Source organism: Octopus bimaculoides, chromosome 6, assembly GCF_046866305.1.
Source record: "Octopus bimaculoides isolate indiv1 chromosome 6, ASM4686630v1, whole genome shotgun sequence".
In the NCBI taxonomy this organism is placed as follows: Eukaryota; Metazoa; Mollusca; class Cephalopoda; order Octopoda; family Octopodidae; genus Octopus; species Octopus bimaculoides.
Window position 1 is genome coordinate 9,178,564 of NC_142933.1, and position 23,116 is coordinate 9,201,679.

A 23,116-nucleotide genomic window follows, 5' to 3' on the forward strand; every position below is an offset into this window, starting at 1 on the left:
GACATAGTAACAGAACTGAGCTAGACATAGTAACAGAACTGAGCTAGACATAGTAACAGAACTGAGAACGAGCAGGAATCTGCAATTAATCCAAACTGAAATATCTTTTGGCACTGAAAAGAAAGATTAGTTTTGAGTTTCCGTTTTAGCTATGTCATATTTGTCGTATGATCAACAAGAAAGAAAAAAATGGTTTTACAAACCTGAGCATGGACTGATTTAGCATGACGCAAGATGGAGATGACATCACCCAGCAATGTGATCCCCATATCTTTGAGATATTCTTTTGTCAAGTCAAGCAGCATGTCCTTCTGTATGCGGTTGTCAGTGAAAGTTACAGCATAGTTCGTAGCTTCTCCAGGAGGAATTCCAGCATTCACAAAGAAGTTGAGCCAATATGGCATCTGAGAAGTTTCTGAACAAACAAAATCAAATACAGCAACTGAGTTTTAGAAATATCCATCCTACAGAAATATTTTACATAGGGGGAAAAAAACAAGAAACAAAAAAGCTAAAACGTCAAATGAATAAAGGAAACCCTTTGTGGTTGCTTGCCAAATCTCGTTCACATGAAACCTTAACAAAAGTAAAACAGGATGACTATTCACTATAATATAGTCATGTTGCTGTTGGCACTCCGTCGCTTACGACGTCGAGGGTTCCAGTTGATCCGATCAACGGAACAGCCTGCTCAAGAAATTAACGTGCATGTGAGCTGAGCACTCCACAAACACGTGTACCCTTAACGTAGTTCTCGGGGATATTCAGTGTGACACAGTGTGACAAGGCTGACCCTTTGAAATACAGGCACAACAGACACAGGAGGTAAGAATGAAAGAAAGTTGTGGTGAAAGAGTACAGCAGGGTTCGCCACCATCCCCTGCCGGAGCCTCGTGGAGCTTTTAGGTGTTTTCGTTCAATAAACACTCACAACGCCCGATCTGGGAATCGAAACCGCAATCCTATGACCGCGAGTCTGCTGCCCTAACCACTGGGCCATTGCGCCTCCACAATATAGTCATACACTTGGAACAAAGATAAATGGTCATGGCTGGAATACATTCAAGTATAAAGTTTGTTGCAACAGGCCTGACCTGGGGTTAAATGACGACTAACTTTAATAATAATTTAATTCATTTCACGTCCCTGAGAAGAAAGAGCAGATGGTAAAGCATCAAGAGACGAGGGGAGGCATAAGACCTGTTTAGACAAGAATGATAATGAATAGAAAGAGGCTTGAAGAGGGTTACATCGAAAAGTGGATTGCTATATCCTAAGACAAAGAGAAAATTGATAACATAAGATATGTTTCTGTGTTATTGGATCTCATCAGTAAACATAGTAGAACCCGGTTCAAACTTCATCACTCATACTGTACATATCTCTTGCACATCGTTTTTGCTGGCCTTAAAGGTGGGAAAATAAAAGTTTGAGAACACATTGTGCTTTTAAACTTTTACACCCATAATGAAATCTTGGTGTTTGTTGCTTGATTTTTTTAAAAGTTTACTTTAATTTCGCTTATTTAAGATAGCAATAAAAAAAGATTAAAAAAAAAACAAAATTATTTAAAATTCATCGGAGTGATTAAGGGTAATATACAAACAGCTGGGAATATATGAAATCAATTGAGGAGTTAATATTAATCATTTTTTGAAATAAAGTAAAAAATCTAAATATATGAAAAAAAAATCTGGATAAATTTTATATACTTTAAAACAGACAGAATGCAGTTAAAATACAATTGACAAGAGAAAGGAGTAGAAGAGATATAGAAATCACGAGTTTTACAAGATTAAACTCCATCCCTTTATGTTCTGAATTCAAGCTTATCTCACCTGGATCAATTTTGGTTTTCATACCTGGGGGGGTCGATAAATTTACCAATATAGATAGATTAAAGCGATTTATATTGAAGATCGTTTTTTTCTCTCTCTCTCTCTCTCTTTCTGTCCTCTGTAAAATATTTGTCTTCAAGTCAAACGAGAAAACCCTTTAAATAAAGTGGTCGCTCGACCGGGCGACCCGCCTGCCTAATAACGCCGTAAGTCAACTCAAAAGAAAATACAAACAGAAATCAGAATAACAGAATACAAACACGAATATTGTTATATTTTCTAAACAAACAAGAATCCAAACACGTAGAGTCAATCATGCTTACAGTATTATTATTTAAGTATAAATATATGTAATTTATATAATGTATATTTAACATGGTTATTTTTGTTTAATCTAACCTCGGATGTTTGTATGAAACAGATTATTTAATATACAAGTATTATTCTTTATTCCTTAAGAATATCTAATGATGTTCGTGTTTGTATTTTATTCTGTTATTCTGGTTTCTGTTTGTATTTACTGCTCAAAAAGCCATAATGGGAAGGATCGGTCACCGACCTGTTAGAAATAGCAGCGAATTCGTCGTCAAATCACACACTAATATCTTTTAAAAAAACCCACATCATATTCTTTAATGTAGTTCTGGGGTACACAATGACTAAAAATAAAAATGGGATGGTTACGACTGGAGTGCTTTTGAATATAGGTTTGCTCATTCAGAACTGATTTAGAGTTAAATAATAACATTTGTCTTGTGCCGAATCGGAACTATATTTATCTATCTACGTGCAGTTGGGGGTAAATGTTTTCAAGAAGCACCTGGATCTTCTGCTGTCCAAGATCCAAGATAAACCTATATCAATGCAACAATATCAAACTGGCTTATTCACTAAAAAAAAAGCCAACTATTTGAAAATGGCCATTGAAAAAAGTGATGAAATGGTAATGCCCCAGCAAGGCCACAACCTTTGGGTTGGAACACTCAAAGAAATATATATATATATTCTAACAAAACTGTCCGATGAACGAGAACGTGAAACTCCGAGTAACAGTCTTTTGTTATATTTCTGCTGCTTTTAAATAAAGTATATATATATATATATATATATATAGCAGTAGGGAGGCTCTCGTCTTTATGAAGCTAAAATATCTCTGGCTGTTTGTTGTTGACATTTTAATGTTATTGTTATTTTCCTTTCTTACTTATGCTTGGAGTTGTTTTTAGTAAAAAATCGTTTCTAACACAGACAGAAGGCAATAAATGTGAGATTAGGGAACAATTAATTCAATCGACTTCAGTAAATATTTATTAAACCCAGAAGGATGAACGAAGCAGAGGCGACTTTATGAGAAATATGAACGTAGAAGGAGACAAATATAACGAAATCTTGCAGTATAATTAAAATTAAGAATAATAATGTATATTTTTAGAATGTTATTTACGGTTTCTAAAGTATAATGAAGATAAACCTTCCACACCATTATAAATTAAATAATTAAAGCTAATTATAAATAAAAAATAGTTGGATGAGAAATAAATATTTTAAGCTATGAATAAAAACATTTGAGAAAGGTGAATGAAAAAAAGCTGACTTTTGGGCAAATACGAAATTCAATCGAAACATAACAACGTGGAGATTTGGAGATATTAGTAGGGTAAATAAGTGTGAGAAATAAAGAGCCATTTGGGTGGTTTATAAGCTGGGAAAATGTGGAAAATTAGAGAAAGTTGATAATTTTACCTCCAGCCATGTTGAAAGACGGATGCCGATTCTAATTGAGTTATAATTATGTGCAGCAGGAGATTGTAGACCAATGTGACAAAAGACCTTTAAATGAATACATTTCGTTGTTGTTTGATTTATGGAGGTATCATACCACACAAGGTTAATTTATTTTTACAAAGAGATCTCAAATTACTAATATTTAATCTAAGGGTCATGAAAGGATGAAGGGACAAGAAAATCGTCACAGTATTTAGACGTAGAATTATGTTAGGTTAAAATTAGTGACGTCTTTAGCTTATCTGACACTTGTACCACTTCTTTCTCTACTCAACATACGCGCATTGCTTTCTAAAACGTGGACACTAGAGAAATAAATATAAGATGGGATATAGATTTGGTGGAGTTGGAGAGGATACGTAGGTCGTGTGGGACTCAGAACATTCACAATTTAATTCTTTTCACACGTAGTAACGTATGTGTCAGGTGAATCGAGACGAACGACTGGATTTTGATCTTTCATTGTTGCAGGTTCAAATTATCGTATTTGAAGGCATATACGACACTTAAAAAACAAACAAAAAAAACTCTTGAAAAATCACTCCGGATCCGACATACGAAGTTTCTTTAAATATGGGGTTTACTGCACTAAAAATTTTTTTTTTTCCTGAGTACATGCTGCTGAAATTGGGGTTCGTTACGCTCCTCTGTTTTCTTTCTTGAATACATGCTTGTTCCTCTTTGGTAGGCAACGTCCTCTCCTTTCCAACATGGACTGGTTCCAACAGGGAGATGGATGAAGCTCTGTTACAGTGGAGAGAATACCGATCTTAACTTGAGGCCCAACACTCAAAAAGTGCTTTTAACACGCTACCGGTACGGGTGCCAATTATGTGACACCAGCATCAGTCACAACTGGTTGGCTTGACGGGTCTTCTCAATCATATTACTGAAAAATATTTATTACTCCATGGAATTTATATACTTGTTATCAATACTGCTCATTGAGTGCATTTATTTTTCTGTCAAATGCACTTTGTATTGTGGCAGAACTAACAAGCGGCATGGTATACTGGTCAACTAATTCTTCTGGATCCTATTGGAACAGCATCTTCATTTTACAATTTTTGAAATTACTCATTTAAACAAATATTCATTTTTCTCTAGCTCTGCTTCAAGAGGAAATTAGTCAAGCAAAAGTGTCGTAAGACCCCAGTGAAAATTTGAACTATAGCTGTCAGACTTACCCAATCTGCAATCATTGACTAATGTATCTCCATAAAAGGAAAAATGTTGCCATAAAAGTATTAATGCTTGTATAATAATATGACTTGACAAATCAGTATTAACTGATTTATTATAGCTAAGGTGGCAAACCTCAAAAGAAGCATGCAAGTTTTCCCACCAAACAGTTTGGATGAAGATTCTAGAACTTTTGGGCTGACAGTAATAAATAGGCAAGTGAATTCAACTTTAGGTAGTGCTATCCCTGACCCTATATGGTAGTCTTTCACCTATTTAAAACAGGACCACAGGCTAGAGAGTTACAAGCCATTAGTTGTCTCAGGGAGCTGTTCTCTCTTACCCTTTCCTTGTTTAACAAGATTATGTCATACTTAACAAAAAATACCAATCTTAACTTGTAATGTCAAGCAATGCACATTAATTATATGCAGCACTTTATATTCCTTGCAATACTTTCATAATATTATCCAGTAAGTTATATATTGAAGATGCAGACTGTATGACGCATGCGTACGAACAGCCATGCTACATGGCAGTGAAACATGGGCTGTAACTGCTGAGGACATACGTAAGCTCGCAAGGAATGAAGCCAGTATGCTCCGTTGGATGTGTAATGTCAATGTGAATACCCGTCAGAGTGTAAGTATCTTGAGAGAAAAGCTGAACATTAGAAGCATCAGTTGTGGTGTGCAAGAGAGACGATTGCGCTGGTATGGACATGTGGTGAGAATGGATGAGGATAGCTGCGTGAAAAAGTGCCACACCCTAACAGTTGAGGGAACCCGTGGAAGAGGTAGGCCCAGGAAGACCTGGGCTGAGGTGGTGAGGCAAGACCTTCGTACATTGGGCCTCACCCAGGCGATGACTACTGACCGAGACCTTTGGAAATGTGCTGTGCGTGAGAAGACCCGGCAAGCCAAGTAAGATCGTTGCCAGTGCCCCTGGACTGGCTCTTGTGCGGGTGGCACATGAGATGCACCATTTTGAGCATGGCCGTTGCCAGTACCGCCTGACTGGCTCCCGTAGGATTTTCGAGCGAGATCGTTGCCAGTGCCCCTGGATTGGCTTGTGCGGGTGGCACATAAAAGACACCATTTCGAGCGTGGCCGTTTTCGTGCGGGTGACACGTAAAAGCACCCACTACACTCTCTGAGTGGTTGGCGTTAGAAAGGGCATCCAGCTGTAGAAACTCTGCCAAATTAGACTGGAGCCTGGTGTTGCCATCCAGTTTCACCAGTCCTCAGTCAAATCGTCCAACCCATGCTAGCATGGAAAGCGGACGTTAAACGATGATGATGATGATTCCTAACAGTCGTGCTCATTGAATGCTGTTCCATTAACTGTACATACAACAATGCAGGTTAATAAGATAGTTGAAAACTCAATCAAACTTTAGTGTAGTCATTGTCTACACATGCAATCCACATAACATTGTGAACAGTCTAGACTGACCACACTAGTGTAGCTAGTTGGGGGAAGTAGGGGTGGTTCACCCTGAGCAGTACTTTTGGGTCTGCTGTAGGCAATATGTGCCTTTTGTTGGGTCTGGGGGTGGTAAACAGAAGGGCTGCCCCAGGTTATGCTAGTGACAGACTATCACACTTAAAAAATGAAAATGTTAACTGAAAATCAGTGTCTCATGAGGAAAGTGTGTGATTGTGTTTCTCAAACAATAGCAACAACCCATGATGATGGCAGTTATACTCACCAATTCTGTCATTAAGTAACTCCATCAACACCGCACCAGATATGTTGAAGAGGAAATGGAATGATAACAATTTCAGAGCCTTCAATAGAAACACCAACAATGATAGTATCAACAATGCCTCCACCAACACCATGGCAAATTATATTGCTGACACAAATGCTAATAATATTGGTTTCAAATTATGGCACAAAGCCAGCAATTTCAGGGAAGGGAGTAAGTTGGTTATATTAACTGTTATTTCCAACGATAACTCTACCTTGTTACTATTTAGTATTAGTTTTCACAACTTGTTGGAAATGAGTCACTTCCAATTTGTATCTGGGATCGAGGTTGTTTTGTTTTCAGAAAAAGAGGTGGGGTCCCTTTTGTGTCTGTCTACATCTCAGAAAACCTGCTGTCATCCCTGAATGTTCTTCTTCTTTGGTTATTTCATGTTCTTGTGAATGTGGCTTTGTACCAGTGTGACCGATTTTCTGCTGCTTCTAGAATCGACCCCAATTACAGGCACAACAAAAACAGAAAGTAAGAGCGAGAGAAAGTTGTGGTGGAAGAGTACAGCAGGGTTCACCACCATCCCCTGCTGGAGGCTCATGGAGCTTTAGGTGTTTTCGTTCAATAAACACTCACAACACCCGGTCTGGGAATCGAAACCGTGATCCTATGACTGCGAGTCCGCTGCCCTAACCACTGGGCCATTGCGCCTCCACAGAAGCATACACTAAGGCTGCAACAAAAGCAGAAATTCCTGGGTGAGAGAGCATAATTGTCATTTGTTGCACCTTATTTGTCTGGTTGAGTTGCATCCCAAGTCAAGCAAAGACATTCAGTTTTCTACTAGTTGGGCAATGCAACCAGTGGCACAGCAACCCTTGCTTTCTCTAGAGAGTTAATGACAGGTATGAGCAACAATATTCTTTTCTACTCTAGGCACAAAGCCTAAAATCTTTTTTTTTTGGGGGGTGGATTCGATTAGATCGACCCCAGTACGCAACTGGTACTTAATTTATCGAACCCGAAAGGATGAAAGGTAAAGTCGACCTTGGCGGAATTTGAACTCAGAACGTAAAAACAGATGAAATACTGCTAAGCATTTCACCTGGGGAGAATCTAAGCATCACTAAAGATCAACTGAACATCCTATTGTGGAAAACTTTCAGCCTGTGTGCCATGGGCAACTTCCAGAAATCTATGGTATTGCCGGTTTGGAATAGATTGTAAAGACACAGCAGTGCTATCTTTCAGGCCTGTTTCAGATGCAGACATGATGACAAAACTCTTATGTATGTACTTATTCCAGTATCCAAGCATTTCTGATTTGTGGAATTATGTCAAAGACTGTTGTGACATGTTGGATGGATCAATTCCATTTTGTGCATCACCTCACCACTTTCCTTTCATTCAATAGAGCAGGAAATTTACCTTTATCTGGTGGCCATGGCAAAAGTGATTATATGGTGGAACTTGTTTGGAGGAATGAAGGCAGTTACCTTCCTCTTCAAGTTACATTCCTCTTAAGTGGAACTTGAAAGAGTGGAGAGAGAGAGAGAGGGTTGGAGGGAGTGTAAGAGAGATACAATATCCTCTAGTGAACTTTCTCAAAAGTAGGTGAAGGAGATAAAAATGTCCTTCCTCTCAACATGTGCCTGTTACCCAGAGAACATGGCTGGAACTGAGCACTTACTCTTGAATATTAGCATGGGCTTTGATCAGTGGAATTCCTTGACTGACTATTGATTGGTTCCCTCCATTCCATTGGGAAGTTTCATTTCAGAAATTTGCATAATTTTGTTCTTCATGCCTCTCCCACTCACCTTTTTTTATATCTGGTTTTACAAAGCCCAAACTTTTTAATACCAGTAATTGTACTCTCTCTTGGCTAAAACAAAGAAGACAATATTATAACTAAATCACATTGATTGCAACTTTACCTTTCAAATTTCCGAGCAAGGCCTCTGCCAGGGGTGTAGCCAGCCCACTTATGCGTACCTTCCATCATGGACACTAAACTCCGTTTGTGAAGACCTGTGAAATCAAAATTGAACTAAATTCGATGACTGGCACCCATGCCAACGTCATCTCCTTCATTGGACACTAAACTCGGCTTGTGAAGACCTGTTGGGGGCAAGCGAAAGCGAAATCGTGATGGCACCTGTGCCCAGCGTCGCCTTCCTGGCACGTGTAAAGACATTTGAGCGAGATCATTGCCAGTGCCGCTGGACTGGCTTCTGTGCAAGTGGCACGTAAAATACACCATTTTGAGCATGACCATTGCCAGTACCGCCTGACTGGCCTTCGTGCCGGTGGCATGTAAAAGCACCCACTACACTCTCAGAGTGGTTGGCGTTAGGAAGGGCATCCAGCTGTAGAAACTCTGCCAGATCAGATTGGAGCCTGGTGTAGCCATCTGGTTCACCAGTCCTCAGTCAAATCGTTCAACCCATGCTAGCATGGAAAGCGGACGTTAAACAATGATGATGATGATGATGATGTTACTGTGATCTCATTTTACAATAATATGTGAATATGATGCGGTTCAAGACCAACAATAAGAGTTGCATGTAGAAGTGGATGCAATGAAATTTAAGACCAACAATAAGACTTGGCAACCAAAGTGAGATCGTAGTCACGTACGTCCAGCCCAGTTAAGAGTAGCTCTGATGTGTCGTGAGATATGATATGCTTGAGAAGATCTGTTGAGTCAAGTAAAACCAATATCGTAGATGTGGCCAGTGTCCCCTGATTGGCTCCCATGCTGGTGGCATGTAAAAGGTATCATCTGAAAGTGGTCGATGCCAGGTCCACTTGACTAGCTCCTGTGGTGGTGGCACATAAAAAGCACCATATGTACATGGTTGATGCCAGTACCCCTTGACTGGCCCCCATGCCAGTGGCACATAAAAAGCACTATCCAAACGTCGCCGAAGCCAGTACCCACTGACAGGCTCTTGTGCTGGTGGCACGCAAATAGCACTATCTGAACGTGGCTGATGCCAGTAACCCCTGACTGGCTCCCATGCCAGTGATATGTAAAAAGCACTATCTGAGCGTGATCGATGCCAGGCCCACCTGACTGGCTCCTGTGTTGGTGGCACATAAAAAGCACCCAGTACACTCTGTAAAGTGGTTGGCGTTAGGTAGAGCATCCAGCTGTAGAGACCATGCCAAAACTGACAATGGAACCTGGTGTGGCTCCTGTCTTTGTCAGCTACTGTCAAACCGTCCAATGCATGCCAGCAGTGTGGTGTGTGTGAGTTATGGCGCTTGAAAGTTTAAAAATATACATACATATCTTAACAATTTTGCCACCACTACAATAGTATGTGGCTCAGTTAATTCACTTATTGTTTGTTCTATATTCATTCGGTATAGATAACTTAGATAGGTTTCGGCCATTATCAGCCCAGGCCATGACAAACTCAATAGCACCACCTGGAAAAAGTCAATTAGTTAATTATTTCGGGACACCATAGACCACTTAAACAGAGCTGTTGTTGGTTGAGACGTATCCAGGTGTAGGTGATTTATCCGGTATTTCCTGGAGGAAGTTGTCCAGGTACCGTTTGGAAGTTGTGGGGTTTTCTTTTTCTACTTTAATTTCTTTCGGGATAACATTGAAAAGTGCAGGACCATTTGCAGTGAAGAAATTGTGTCGCAATGTTGTGATGTGATCTTGACTTTTGTAAGGGGATGCATTGCACAGGGGCCAAGTCTTGGGTGAATTGTAAACATAATACCGATATCATTTGGATAATATTGGTGGACAAGGATTATGTATATAGTTTGTGGCTAAGTTAATTCACATACTATTTATACCAACAGGAAAACATTATGTTGAAAGAATGCGATGTGGAAAAGTCATTTGTGATGAGAGCAGGGGAGAGAACTCTAAGAGTAAGAAGTTTGGTAGTTTGGGAAGTTGAAGTGAGCAGAACCTGACCAAATGCCAGATAACAATAAAACTGGTCCCTGCCAGCAGCTGGAACGATCCCTGTGGGTTTCATTTCAAGCTGAGAATAAATGTGTATGGATATGTGTATGCATATTGATATAGTAATACGTTGTTGTTGGCACGTCTTCGAAAACGACGTCGAGGGTTCCAGTTGATCCGATCAACGGAACAGCCTGCTCGTGAAATTAACGTGCAAGTGGCTGAGCACTTCACAGACACGTGTACCCTTAACGTAGTTCTCGGGGATATTCAGTGTGATACAGTGTGGCAAGGCTGACCCTTTGAATTACAGGTACAACAGAAACAGGAAGAAAGAGTGAGAGAAAGTTGTGGTGAAAGAGTACAGCAGGGTTCGCCACCATCCCCTGCCGGAGCCTCGTGGAGCTTTAGGTGTTTTCGCTCAATAAACACCCACAACGCCCGGTTTGGGAATCGAAACCGCGATCCTATGACCGCGTGTCCGCTGCCCAAAGCACTGGGCCATTGCGCCTCCACATAGTAATACGTAGAGTCTGAGGAAACTAATGATGTTCTGCTGTGTTGCGAAAGAATAAAGATAACAGTAATGCAAACTGGTAAATACATTGTATGTTGTGAAGAAACAGAAATAACAAAACATAAAACAACAAAGGCACAAAGAATGTTCACAGCAAACACACACACACGTACATAATATTCAAATTTACGAAACAATGTTGAATAAAGTAAATTTTTATCTTAAAAAATGTTTTTTTTTTAATATACAATGTTAAACTTTCCTTCAAAATATAATTTAGAAAACAAAGTATTTATCTTCAATTCCTGTAAGAGATTCAAGATTCCCCTATCAAAATCGAGGAGATTAAATTCTCATCTAATTTATCTAACGATGTACATCGCATTGGTAGGGTTTTCTGTTCGGGACATTTATAGTTTCCCTTCTTGAAAATAACCATATCGTCTTGAATGTCAACAGAATGAAGTCGACAGAGAGATTTAGTTAAGTCATCGTTGTCGATGTTTAATATTTGAGTTAGTTTATGGATAGGATACCTACATTGCTTACTGCTGTATGCCACAGACATGGTAACAAGTGCTTGTTTCCTGACAGGAAGGAAATGTTGATGCAGAGCACACCGAGATATCACATCGCTAAAACTCTGAAACTGACGAAACACACGAATATAATTGTTCAAGTGATAAGCAATACTCGTTTGATAAGCAATTTTTAAAGGTGCCTTATTCCTAATTTCTGAATCGAGTTCATAATAATGGTTCAACGCTTCTGAATGTCCGAGGTTGATGATTTGATACAGACTTTCGAATTCGACGCGATTACGGCAAGATTCCAGTGTTCCTTCTTCGTATAAGGACAGCAATCTTTTGAAGCATTCCAGTAAATGGGTATTATTGATGACAGGATCGAACTTCTGTCCTGCTTTCTCATCGCACAGACGATAAGCTGAGTAAACAAAGAATCGGACCATTTTCTCCAAAATGTCAACGGCCGGAGATCCGATGATGTTTTGTATAATCATATCTTGACGGACAGCACGTAAACGATCGAACACATATTCGTAAATATCAAGCCAGCAAGACCCAAACTTCAGCTCAGTTTCAATTAGGCTGCTCAGTAAATAATCTACGGTCTTCTGTAAAATTGGTGCCGGTCTGAGTTGGCAAGGTTTGTGGTCGGCTTTCCCTGCAGCGGCTCTTGAATACTCTTTCACCATCTTCGAACGTTCAGCGCGTAATATTCCACCATTAATATCACTGTCTCTCTTAGTTTCAAATCGATGTAACAATCTTTCTTTCTCTCTGAATATTATTTCCTTGTGGGGACACTTTGTAAGACAAGTCCCAACAATGTAATCACGCACCTCACTCCCCATTATGACACCAGAGGATGTTTTCTGTTTACGATTTGAACACTAACAACGTCACTTCCGGGGTGAAACTGAACAGTGAATATATATACACATATATACGTGCGTGTAGAGGCATAATGGCCCAGTGGTCAGAGCAGCAGACTCGCGATCATAGGATCGCGGTTTCGATTCCCAGACCGGGCGTTGTGAGTGTTTATTGAGCGAAAACACCTAAAGCTCCACGAGACAGGGGATGGTGGTGAACCCTGCTGTACTCTTCCACCACAACTTTCTCTCACTCTTACTTCCTGTTTCTGTTGTGCCTGTAATTCAAAGGGTCAGCCTTGTCACACTGTGTCACTGTGTCACGCTGAATATCCCACGTGTCTGTGGAATGCTCAGCCCCTTGAACGTTAATTTCACGAGCAGGCTGTCCCGTTGATCGGATCAACTGGAACACTCGTCGTCGCAACCGACGGAGTGCCAACAACGTTTATCGGTCAGTTTGGTCTTCACTTCCGGTCAGCCATAACACGCCTTTTAAAGAAGTTTGGAAGCAGACAGATCCTTTATACATATATTTATATACACACCCCTCCCTCTGCGTATATATATATATATATATATATATGTATGTATATGTGTATGATAGACGCACCTATGAGGACACGGTGTAGCATGAGAAAGTGTTAAAGAGGAGTGTTGAGGACATGTAAATTGCAAAAGGGTGTGATGATGTTGAGGTAAGTTAACTCTAGTTTAATGTATATAATTGTTGTTTAGTCTCGTGTAGGCTCTGATCCAGCAGACAAAGAATCGAACGTGTTCCTGTCTTAGCATTCCTTTTAACTGTATGTAAGTAGTGTATATATATTCTCAGGCCACTTTTATCTAATGTTATCCGTGCTGTTGCTGTTTTGTCCCATTTGTGTTGTGATCCAATAGACATAGAATCGAAATCGTTCCAGCTGTGATCATTAACCTTTTTTTATTTGCATAGAGTGTTTATCATAATGACGATCGGATGAGATTTAACTGCTGTTTCTAGCAGGTCAAGCAACCATGTAGAGACTCACTCGCTGGTTCCAGTAAATGTTGTCAGTTTAAACTTATAATTTCATAGTTATCTTGTGTGTTTTAACGATGCTTTGTGTATATATATCAGGAAAATGACTTTATCGATAGTGGTAGCTTTATAAGGCTGCTTATTTCACAATATTTTTCGAAATAATAACCTGTCTTCTTGCCGGGCACCATCTCGAATAAGGTCCTTGACAATCGATCCCTAATATTTATTCCAATCTGTTATTTTTTTAACGAATAGCTAAGTTACGTATCTGATATTAAAAAAAAAACCCAACTTGACATACTGTTTATGTGCTGGGTGAGAAAATGTGAGCTTCCGTACAGTTTCCGTCTCCCAGTATTCTATCTACTCAGTAGGTCTACACAAAGTTATTGTGGTAGAAGGGGAAGATTCTTGCCCAAGGTGCATTACTATATATATATTACATTATGCATTTTACGGTGTTCCCAAAGAAGAGAATCAGAAATTATTTTACCATTTAGTGTACGTAAAACCTTAATTTCTTCCGATGTTTGTTTTAAACATTGTAGGTTAAGAATTCCACCAAAAATAAATGAATAAAAATGAAAGGGGGGGGGGGTCCCGCTTTTCTGTAAGTGTCAAGTTTTGTTTTTTTCCTTATTTTTTTCTAAAAATTTATGTTATTCATATTTTTTTTTTAAGAATGTTAATCTAGAGTCTTTAAAACAATATCTTTTAATTGTTTCAATCATTGGACTGCGGCCATGCTGGAGCACCACCTGGAAGGGTTTTAGTCAAACAAATCGACTCCTTGTATTCTTTCTTTCATATTGTTATAATTTTTAGTCAATTCTATCTGTTTTTCTCTTTTTCTGCTTTTGCTAATTACTTGTATTGTGTATCATGTAACACACTAATAACTTTTATTAATTTAAATCATCATCATCATCGTTTAACGTCCGTTTTCCATGCTGGCATGGGTTAGACAGTTTGACAGATCTGGAGGGCCAGCATCTGCACCAGGCTCCAATCTGATCTGGCAATGTTTCTACAGCTGGATGCCCTTCCTAATGCTATCCACTCCGAGAGTGTAGTGGGTGCTTTTTACGTGCCACCAGCACAAGAGCCAGTCAGGTGGGCCTGGCATCGATCATGTTTGGATAGTGCTTTTTACGTGCCACTGGCACGGGGGCCAGTCAGTGGGAACTGGCATCGGCCACATTCGGTTGGTGCTTTTTACATGCCACCGGCATAGGAGCCAGTCAGGCAGGCCTGGCGTTGACCACATTCAGATAGTGTATTTTATGTGTCACTGGCACGAGGGCCACTCAGGGGGTACTGGTATCGGCCACATTCGGTTGGTGCTTTTTACATGCCACCGGCATAGGAGCCAGTCAGGCGGACCTGGCATCGATCACATTTGGATGGTGCTTTTTATGTTCCACCAGCACAGAATCGGAAACACTGATATAGTATAAATATGTTGATAAATTACACAGTTGAACACAGTATATTGATCACTTAGTGTGTATCATATATCACAACGATCACTTACATTGTGTAACATAACATAGTTATCACTTAGTGTCCTCATCCTCATCACTTAACACCTGTTTTCCATGCTGGCATGGGTTGGACGGTTTGACAGGATCTGACAAACCAGAGAACTGCACCAAGCTCTACTGTTGGCTTTGGCATGGTTTCTATAGCTGGATGCTCTTCCTTGTGCCAACCACTTTACAGAATAAGACAAAGTCCCCTCAACTGAGTTGGGGAGTGGTTTTTGAAGGAAGTGGCTTTGCCAGGTGATGAGAGGTTAAACTATGACAGACGGACAGAAACAGGTGTCTTGCTGTAGAGGAGATACATGTCTACCCTAGTTAGAGGAGAGAGAGAGAGAGAGAGGATGGTAGTGAAGATTTGCTAAGCCATACCCTCATGGTACAAAGAGGTGAATATAAGTGGAGTGGTACAGAAGATTGGACAGGGTGAGTGAGCAAGGAAGTTCACAAGAGTGTAAAAGGAGAGTGGGAGAGGGGGCAGGAAAAGGGAATGCAGTGATTGGTGCACACAATGACCATTTGGTGTGTGTAACAAAACACTATGAATACTTCTATTGTTTAACAGAATATACTGATTCCAAGTACTGTATTAATGTAATATAACACAGCGATCATTTAATGTGTGTAATAAAGTAATTACTTAATGTGTGTCACACAACACAGTGATTACTTATATTGTGTAACGAACTATACACATCACTTTTTATCTAAATCTTTTTCACCAGAGGTCAGTAAGTTGAGTTTTTGGCCTGCGAAAAGGGTTGTGGGTGCTGTCCTTCCTCCTATAATTAAGCCATTGAAAATAAATCTCCTTAGATATATGCACATACATATAAACACACACATACTAACTGCTAACTACACACCTTGTTGTAAGTTATCTGTTAATAATTTTTTTCTTTAATTTCAGAACATTTGTATTGACCAGTGGAATTCTGCCAAAAAGATGTCATAATTTGGCAGTGTTTACTGAAATGACCAGTTTTTACTAAAGGTGTCTGAGAGTAACGATATGATCTGAGACAAACCCATGTACAACACACAGTTATAATATGACTGCCAGTTGTGTTGGAAAGTCATTTCATTATAGGTGTATCTTAAATTGACACACACCAGTTCACAGGAGGGAACAGCTGACTAGTGAGACATTTCTTTTGAAGAATATTATACAATCAGCATCAACTGATTCAGTTTTGAAATCTGTTGGAAGGTTTTTTTTGTTTGAGAAAAAATTTTATTTTCATAGCAAGATTATTAAAAAAAAAAAGATTGTAAAGCAGAATTGTCTGTGAAATCTCTATTGTTTGGAAAATGTTAGAGACAGAGGAGAAACCTTACATATGTGATGTCTGTGGGAAAATATTCTCCCATGAAGACCACTTAACGATTCATGTTCGTATTCACACAGGTGAAAAGCCTTACCCATGTGATATTTGTGGGAAAGCGTTTTCTTGTAACAGTTACTTATCACATCATAAACGTATTCACAAAGAAAAAATACACCACTGTGAATTTTGTGGGAAATCATTTTCTCGTACAAGGGAATTAATTTATCACATACGTGTTCATACAAGAGAGAAACCATATGAGTGTGATATCTGTGGGAAGGCTTTTTCACGTAATAATAAATTATCAGATCATAAACGTGTTCACAGTGGGGAAAAACCATACCAATGTGAAATTTGTGGGAAAGCATTTTCTCAGAAGAGTACATTATCAAATCATAATTACATTCACACAGGAGAAAAACCATTTCAGTGTGACGTCTGTGGGAAAACATTATCGTCTAGCAGCACATTATCATGTCATAAACGTATTCATAAAGAAAAACTGTTTGCTTGCCAGATTTGTGATAGAAAGTTTTCTCGAAATAACGAACTAATTTATCACATACGTGTACACACTGGAGAAAAACCATACGAATGTGAAATCTGTGGGAAGGCTTTTTTACGAAACACCAAACTATCTGTTCATAAGCGTGTTCACACAGGAGAAAAACCATACCATTGTGAACTGTGCGGGCAGACATTTGCTTGGAATAGTCAGTTAAAAATACACAAACATGCTCACACCGGAGAAAAACCATACAAATGTCCAACCTGTGGAAAAGGATTTTCTTGCAGTAGTGGCTTATCAGATCATAAACGGGTTCACTCTGGAATCAGGCCATATAGCTGTGAATTTTGTGGGAAAGCATTTCCTCGAAATAGTGCATTAACAGATCACAGACGTATCCACACTGGTGAGAAACCTTACCACTGTGAGATCTGCGGTAAATCATTTTCAAGTAGCAGCAGTTTATCAGGTCATAGCCATATCCATTCTGCCGAGAAAGCATTTCAATGTGAAGTTTGTGGGAAAGGGTTTTCTCGGAAGAGAAACTTATTTTCTCATTATCGTGTTCACACAGGAAAATAACTACACTGCTGTAAAGTTTGTGATAATTTTTATCAAAACACAATATATTTTAGACCAGTGGTTCCCAAACTTTTGCAGGCTGCTGGCCCCTTGACACCCAGGCCACATTCCTAGCTCCCCCACCCCAATTAACCCTCACAAACATAGACCTCTTTCTGAAGCAAATCCAAAGCAACTATATTTCACAAATAAAACTTAACCTAAAGAACCCATTATTTTGTTGTTTTTTTTTACATGAATTGCTACCCCTTTATTGCCCCACTTTGAACCCCCCCTCTCCGGGGGGTGCAATACTGCCCACTTTGGGAACCACTGTTTTAGACTGAAGAAAAATGTAAATTGGATAATCGCTCTAAACTGCCTCTATTTAATATCTTTTATCTTTTACTTGTTTCAGTCATTGGACTGTGACCAAGCTGGAGCACCACCTTGAAGGGTTTTAGTGGAATAGATTGACCTCAGTGCTTAACATTTTAAAAGAAGTCTGGTGCTTATCCTGTCAGTCTCTTAGCTGAATGGCTAAGTTATGGGATGTAAACCAACCAACACTGGTTATAGAGCAGTGGTAGGAACAAACACAGGCACACACCCACACACAACAAATTTCCACATGGTTCCCATTGACCAAATTAGTTCACAAGGCATTAGTCAGCCCAAGGCTATAGTAGAAGACACGTGTCCAAGGTGCTGTGCTGTGGAACTGAACCCAAAACCACATGGTTGCAAAGTAGTCTCCTTAGCTACACACAGTCATGCCTGCACCTGTCTTTTTAATGGAATGTTAAGTTTCTAGAAATAACGAGTAAAGATAAAGTATAATTAAAAATATAAAAAATGTTTTAGATCATTCCCTGATTTTATATGGCATAGAATTTTATTAGAAAATTACTATTTTTAAATCTCACAACGAGAGATATTCAGCAACAGTACTTTGTAGTAAAGATTGTTTGCCAGCATAACATGGCAGTCCTGGTTTAGGACGAATGTTGCTGTAATTTAGCCCCAGGAGACATCGTCTCCAGCTGGCTATACAACATGATCTGTGTCCTTATATTTTCAAACAAGGGAATCTAGTACCCCCACTCAGCTCAAAACAATATCTGTGTATTGCGATTTCTGGGTTATTTCCCCTCATCAGCACAATAATTGTTCAGCTAAACCAGGACTGCCGTGTTATGTTGGCAAACAATCTTTACTACAATAGAATTTTATGTTGTTCCTCAGAACCTTGTAGAGGAGACACTGACTATATCTAGCCAGTAGTGTTTGGTTTTCCCCACTAGTTCCTGCTCTTTGCCCAGAAGTGTTGTGACAATCCAATTCCTGACCACTAACTGTTGTTCTCTCCAGGACTTGCTATGGGGTCCCAGGACACGCGTTCTTTGTGCTCCCACCCCACATCTCTCAGAACAAGATGCAGGCTTATTGCTGGTTGTACTAGCGTTGGGTGGAGACTGCAATATATTTTTTGAATGGACCCCTCTATCTATGATCTGAATATATTCCTAATTAACCCAGGACCCTATAGAGGCGATGCCTGAGAACTGTACCCCTACAGCCCTCTCAGGAATACTGGGTGGAGAAAATGGCTGGATGGATGGGTTTATCTATATACGGTAGTTCTGATAAAATAAGATTTCTGTCACCAAAACTCCAAGATATACATTCCAAGAATTGAAATCTTGGATTATATTTGCATTGAAACAAAATTATTTCTAAATGACTGACTGGTACTTATTTGTGTGTAGCATTTCCTAAAAAAAAAAATAGATAAATGTTATAGGTTCGGGTATGACTGTGTGGTTAAGAAGCTTGTGGGTTCAAGTTCAGTCCCACTGTGCACATCTACTATAGCTCTGGGTCAGTCAGTGACTAATCAATGAATTTGATTGAAAGAAACTATGGAAACCTATTGTGGGTGTGTGTGTATATATATATATATAAAGAAGAATAATAAATGGAGCAAAATGCATATAATCAATAAGTTCCATTTATTATTATTCTTCATATCTACTCAAAATACATCACTTTAACATGGTATTTCTACCTATTAAACGGGTATGATATCCTAGTTTTGTGTGATTTTTGCTACCCTGGTAACTATTAACATATTTACATTATCAAAGTTTTTTCAACCGAGATAATATTAATATATACATAGGAAACAACTTCTATCTCATTCCAGGGTGAAAAACTAGAGGTAGTCGATAGCTTCCGCTATCTGGGCGACCAAGTTAGTAGTGGGGGTGGGTGCGCTGAAAGTGTAGCTGCTAGAATAAGAATAGCCTGGGCAAAGTTTAGAGAGCTCTTACCCCTGCTGGCGACAAAGAGACTCTCACTCAGAGTAAAAGGCAGACTGTATGATGCATGCGTACGAACAACCATGCTACATGGCAGTGAAACATGGGCTGTAACTGCTGAGGACATATGTAAGCTCGCAAGGAATGAAGCCAGTATGCTCCGTTGGATGTGTAATGTCAATGTGAATACCCGTCAGAGTGTAAGTATCTTGAGAGAAAAGCTGAGCATTAGAAGCATCAGTTGTGGCGTGCAAGAGAGACGATTGCGCTGGTATGGACATGTGGTGAGAATGGAGGAGGATAGCTGCGTGAAAAAGTGCCACACCCTAACAGTTGAGGGAACCCGTGGAAGAGGTAGGCCCAGGAAGACCTGGGCTGAGGTGGTGAGGCAAGACCTTCGTACATTGGGCCTCACCGAGGCGATGACTACTGACCGAGACCTTTGGAAATGTGCTGTGCGTGAGAAGACCCGGCAAGCCAAGTAAGATCGTTGCCAGTGCCCCTGGACTGGTTCTTGTGCGGGTGGCACATGAGATGCACCATTTTGAGCGTGGCCGTTGCCAGTACCGCCTGACTGGCTCCTGTAGGATTTTTGAGCGAGATCGTTGCCAGTGCCCCTGGACTGGCTTGTGCGGGTGGCACATAAAAGACACCATTTCGAGCGTGGCCGTTTTCGTGCGGGTGACACGTAAAAGCACCTACTACACTCTCTGAGTGGTTGGCGTTAGGAAGGGCATCCAGCTGTAGAAACTCTGCCAAATCAGACTGGAGCCTGGTGTTGCCATCCGGTTTCACCAGTCCTCAGTCAAATCGTCCAACCCATGCTAGCATGGAAAGCGGACGTTAAACGATGATGATGATGATGATGATGATATATATGTGTGTGTGTGTGTGTGTATCTGTGTTTGTTTTGCCTCCCCACCTGTGCTTGCCAACCAGTGCTGGTTTGTTTACATCCCCCATAACTTACCAGAGACTGCTAGATAAGTACCAGAATTGAAAAAAAAGAAAAAAAAAAGTGAAACAACAGAATCGATTTGTTCAACTAACCTTCAAGGTGCCTAACCCCAGCATGGCTGCAGTCCAATGACGGAAACAAGTAAAAGATTAAAAAAAAGATGGATGATAAATCTTTCTGGTAAAAAAAAAATGTTATCAATTGGAAACTAATTTATAAGAAATGAAAAAAAAGAAAAAAACAAACAAACTCATGACCAATTTAATTGCTTACCTGTTTTAACTGCAAACAAATGATGTTTTATAAAAAAAAAAAAATACCATTTCGTGATGTATTTTGTATTTTATCTACAATCCATACTACATACACATGGCCACAGAAACATATTGACTCTGTAAATATTAGATATGAAGAGACCCTTGTTATTTTGGTATGGGACTTAACACCATTTTTACTTTGTTTAACCCTTTGGCATTCAGATTATTTTGTCAAATGCAATGAGTTTTCATTGACATTGTTTTTAGTTAATCATGCATTATTTTGTAGCTTTGAAATTTTAATGATGTCATAGTATATTTTATAATGGTATTGAAGGGTATGTGTGACAAGCAGGATCTGGCTGTTAGAACATTAAACAAGTAACATATTCAGGAAGGATATGGCTGGTTTGAATGCTAAGGGATTAAACACTGCATCAATACTTCAGCATTTAAACTGGCCATACCTGACTTAGATATTCAAAGCAGCCAGTTCTGACCTCTCTCATCTACCCTGCAATGCCATTCTAGAAATATACAATTACATCATCAAATTGTTGAAGCTTTGAGATTGTTGTTGGCACTCCGTCGCTTACGACGTCGAGGGTTCCAGTTGATCCGATCAACGGAACAGCCTGCTCGTGAAATTAACGTGCAAGTGGCTGAGCACTCCACAGACACGTGTACCCTTAACATAGTTCTCGGGGATATTCAACGTGACACAGTGTGACAAGGCTGACCCTTTGAATTACAGGCACAACAGAAACAGGAAGTAAGAGTGAGAGAAAGTTGTGGTGAAAGAGTACAGCAGGGTTCGCCACCATCCCCTGCCGGAGCCTCATGGAGCTTTAGGTGTTTTCGCTCAATAAACACTCACAACGCCCGGTCCGGGAATCGATACCGCGATCCTATGACCGCGAGTCCGCTGCCCTAACCACTGGGCCATTGCGCCTCCACAAAGCTTTGAGATAAATAAGAATTACATTTGATGGAGTAAGCTGAATGTTGAAAAAGTTAATTGTTTCATTAGCCTATAACTTTGGTAATTTACCATGCTGTCTCTTCTATTTTACATTATCACATGACAGCAGTAACACTAAAGTGTCAGTAATTATTTATGAAATATATTTCTGTTTCTTCAACAGTAACAAATGCTGAATGTATTTTCAAATAAAATAGCTAATTATTTCTTGAATACTTTATATTCAGTTACCTCTGGCTACTAATGTTTCTGCCAGCTCGTCGCCTTATAAATACTTTTCTACTCTAGGCACAAGGCCTGAAATTTTGCAGGAGGGAGCCAGTCGATTAGATCAACCTCAGTACACAACTGGTACTTAATTTATCCACCCCAAAAGGATGAAAGGCAAAGTTGACCTCGGCAGAATTTGAACTCAGAATGTAAAGACAGATGAAATATCGTTAAGCATTTCGCCTGACCTGCTGACATTTCTGCCAGTCTGCTACCTTCATCATCATCATCATCATCGTTTAACGTCCGTTTTCCATGCTGGCATGGGTTGGATAGTTTGACTGAGATCTGAAGAGCCAGATGGCTGCACCAGGCTCCAATCTGACCTGGCAATGTTTCTACAGCTGGATGTCCTTCCTAACACCAACCACTCTGAGAGTGTAGTGGGTGCTTTCACACGCCATCGGTACAGGAACCAGTTAGGTGGGCCTGGCATCGATCATGTTCAGATAGTGCTTTTTACGTGCCACTGGCACGGGTGCCAGTCAGGAGGTATTGACATCGGCCATGCTTTTCACATGCCACTGGCACAGGAGCCAGTCAGGCAGACCTGGCATTGACCATGTTCGGATGATGCATTTTATGTGCCACAGGAATGGGGGCTAGTCAGGGGGCACTGACCACAGCTACGATTTTGGTTTTACTTGACTCAACAGGCCTTCTCAAGCATATCATATCGCCCGACGCATCAAGGGTACTCTTAAATGGGCCAGATATGCAACACTGGCATCAACCACGGCTGCGATCTCACTTTAATTTCCGAGTCTTCTTAATCACAGCATATCTCCAAAGGTCTCGGCCCTTATGAGTCAAGCATGGCTTGAGAATGAACAAACAACAACAGCAACAGTGCCTAAACTTTTGTCAATCATGACCCCTTTTTTCATTATGAGATTTTTTGCGACCCCATGTATTAAATATGAAATAAAACATACAAATAAATACATAAATCATTGTTTTACTGAACAATATACATATAAAAAAAGGCGTTATATTATTTGTCAAAATA

General features: G+C 39.8%; 3 protein-coding genes across 5 annotated transcripts in view; 1 reads left to right on the forward strand and 2 right to left on the reverse strand.

Moving 5' to 3' along the window:
• LOC106867987 (uncharacterized) overlaps positions 1–4,421 on the reverse strand; it is a 28,194-nt gene extending 23,773 nt beyond the window's left edge. The window contains exons 1-2 of one of the 3 annotated variants that reach the window (XM_014913072.3): positions 3,582–4,421; positions 204–415 (exon numbers count right to left, since the gene is read on the reverse strand). In XM_014913072.3, coding sequence (XP_014768558.1) covers positions 204–415; positions 3,582–3,591 — 222 coding nt within the window. In that variant the 5' untranslated portion in view covers positions 3,592–4,421. Of the gene's footprint in view, positions 1–203; positions 416–1,838; positions 1,964–3,581 lie in introns of those variants that run through there. The other 2 variants (XM_089353382.1, XM_014913071.3) reach the window with 2 other exon arrangements.
• Positions 4,422–11,160: 6,739 nt separating this feature from the next.
• LOC106867986 (SAC3 domain-containing protein 1) lies at positions 11,161–12,459 on the reverse strand. Its single transcript, XM_014913070.3, has one exon. The coding sequence runs from the start codon at positions 12,334–12,336 to the stop codon at positions 11,278–11,280; it is 1,059 nt and encodes a 352-aa protein (XP_014768556.1). The 5' UTR covers positions 12,337–12,459; the 3' UTR covers positions 11,161–11,277.
• Positions 12,387–17,550, forward strand: LOC106867981 (uncharacterized). Its single transcript, XM_052968504.2, has 2 exons — positions 12,387–13,055; positions 15,833–17,550. The coding sequence occupies exon 2, from the start codon at positions 16,234–16,236 to the stop codon at positions 17,338–17,340; it is 1,107 nt and encodes a 368-aa protein (XP_052824464.2). The 5' UTR covers positions 12,387–13,055; positions 15,833–16,233; the 3' UTR covers positions 17,341–17,550.
• The last annotated feature ends 5,566 nt before the right edge of the window (positions 17,551–23,116 follow it).

Excerpts from the sequence above, each read along its gene's own strand:
- LOC106867986 (XM_014913070.3), bottom strand. The coding sequence starts at position 12,336 with ATGGGGAGTGAGGTGCGTGATTACATTGTTGGGACTTGTCTTACAAAG.
- LOC106867981 (XM_052968504.2), top strand. The coding sequence starts at position 16,234 with ATGTTAGAGACAGAGGAGAAACCTTACATATGTGATGTCTGTGGGAAA.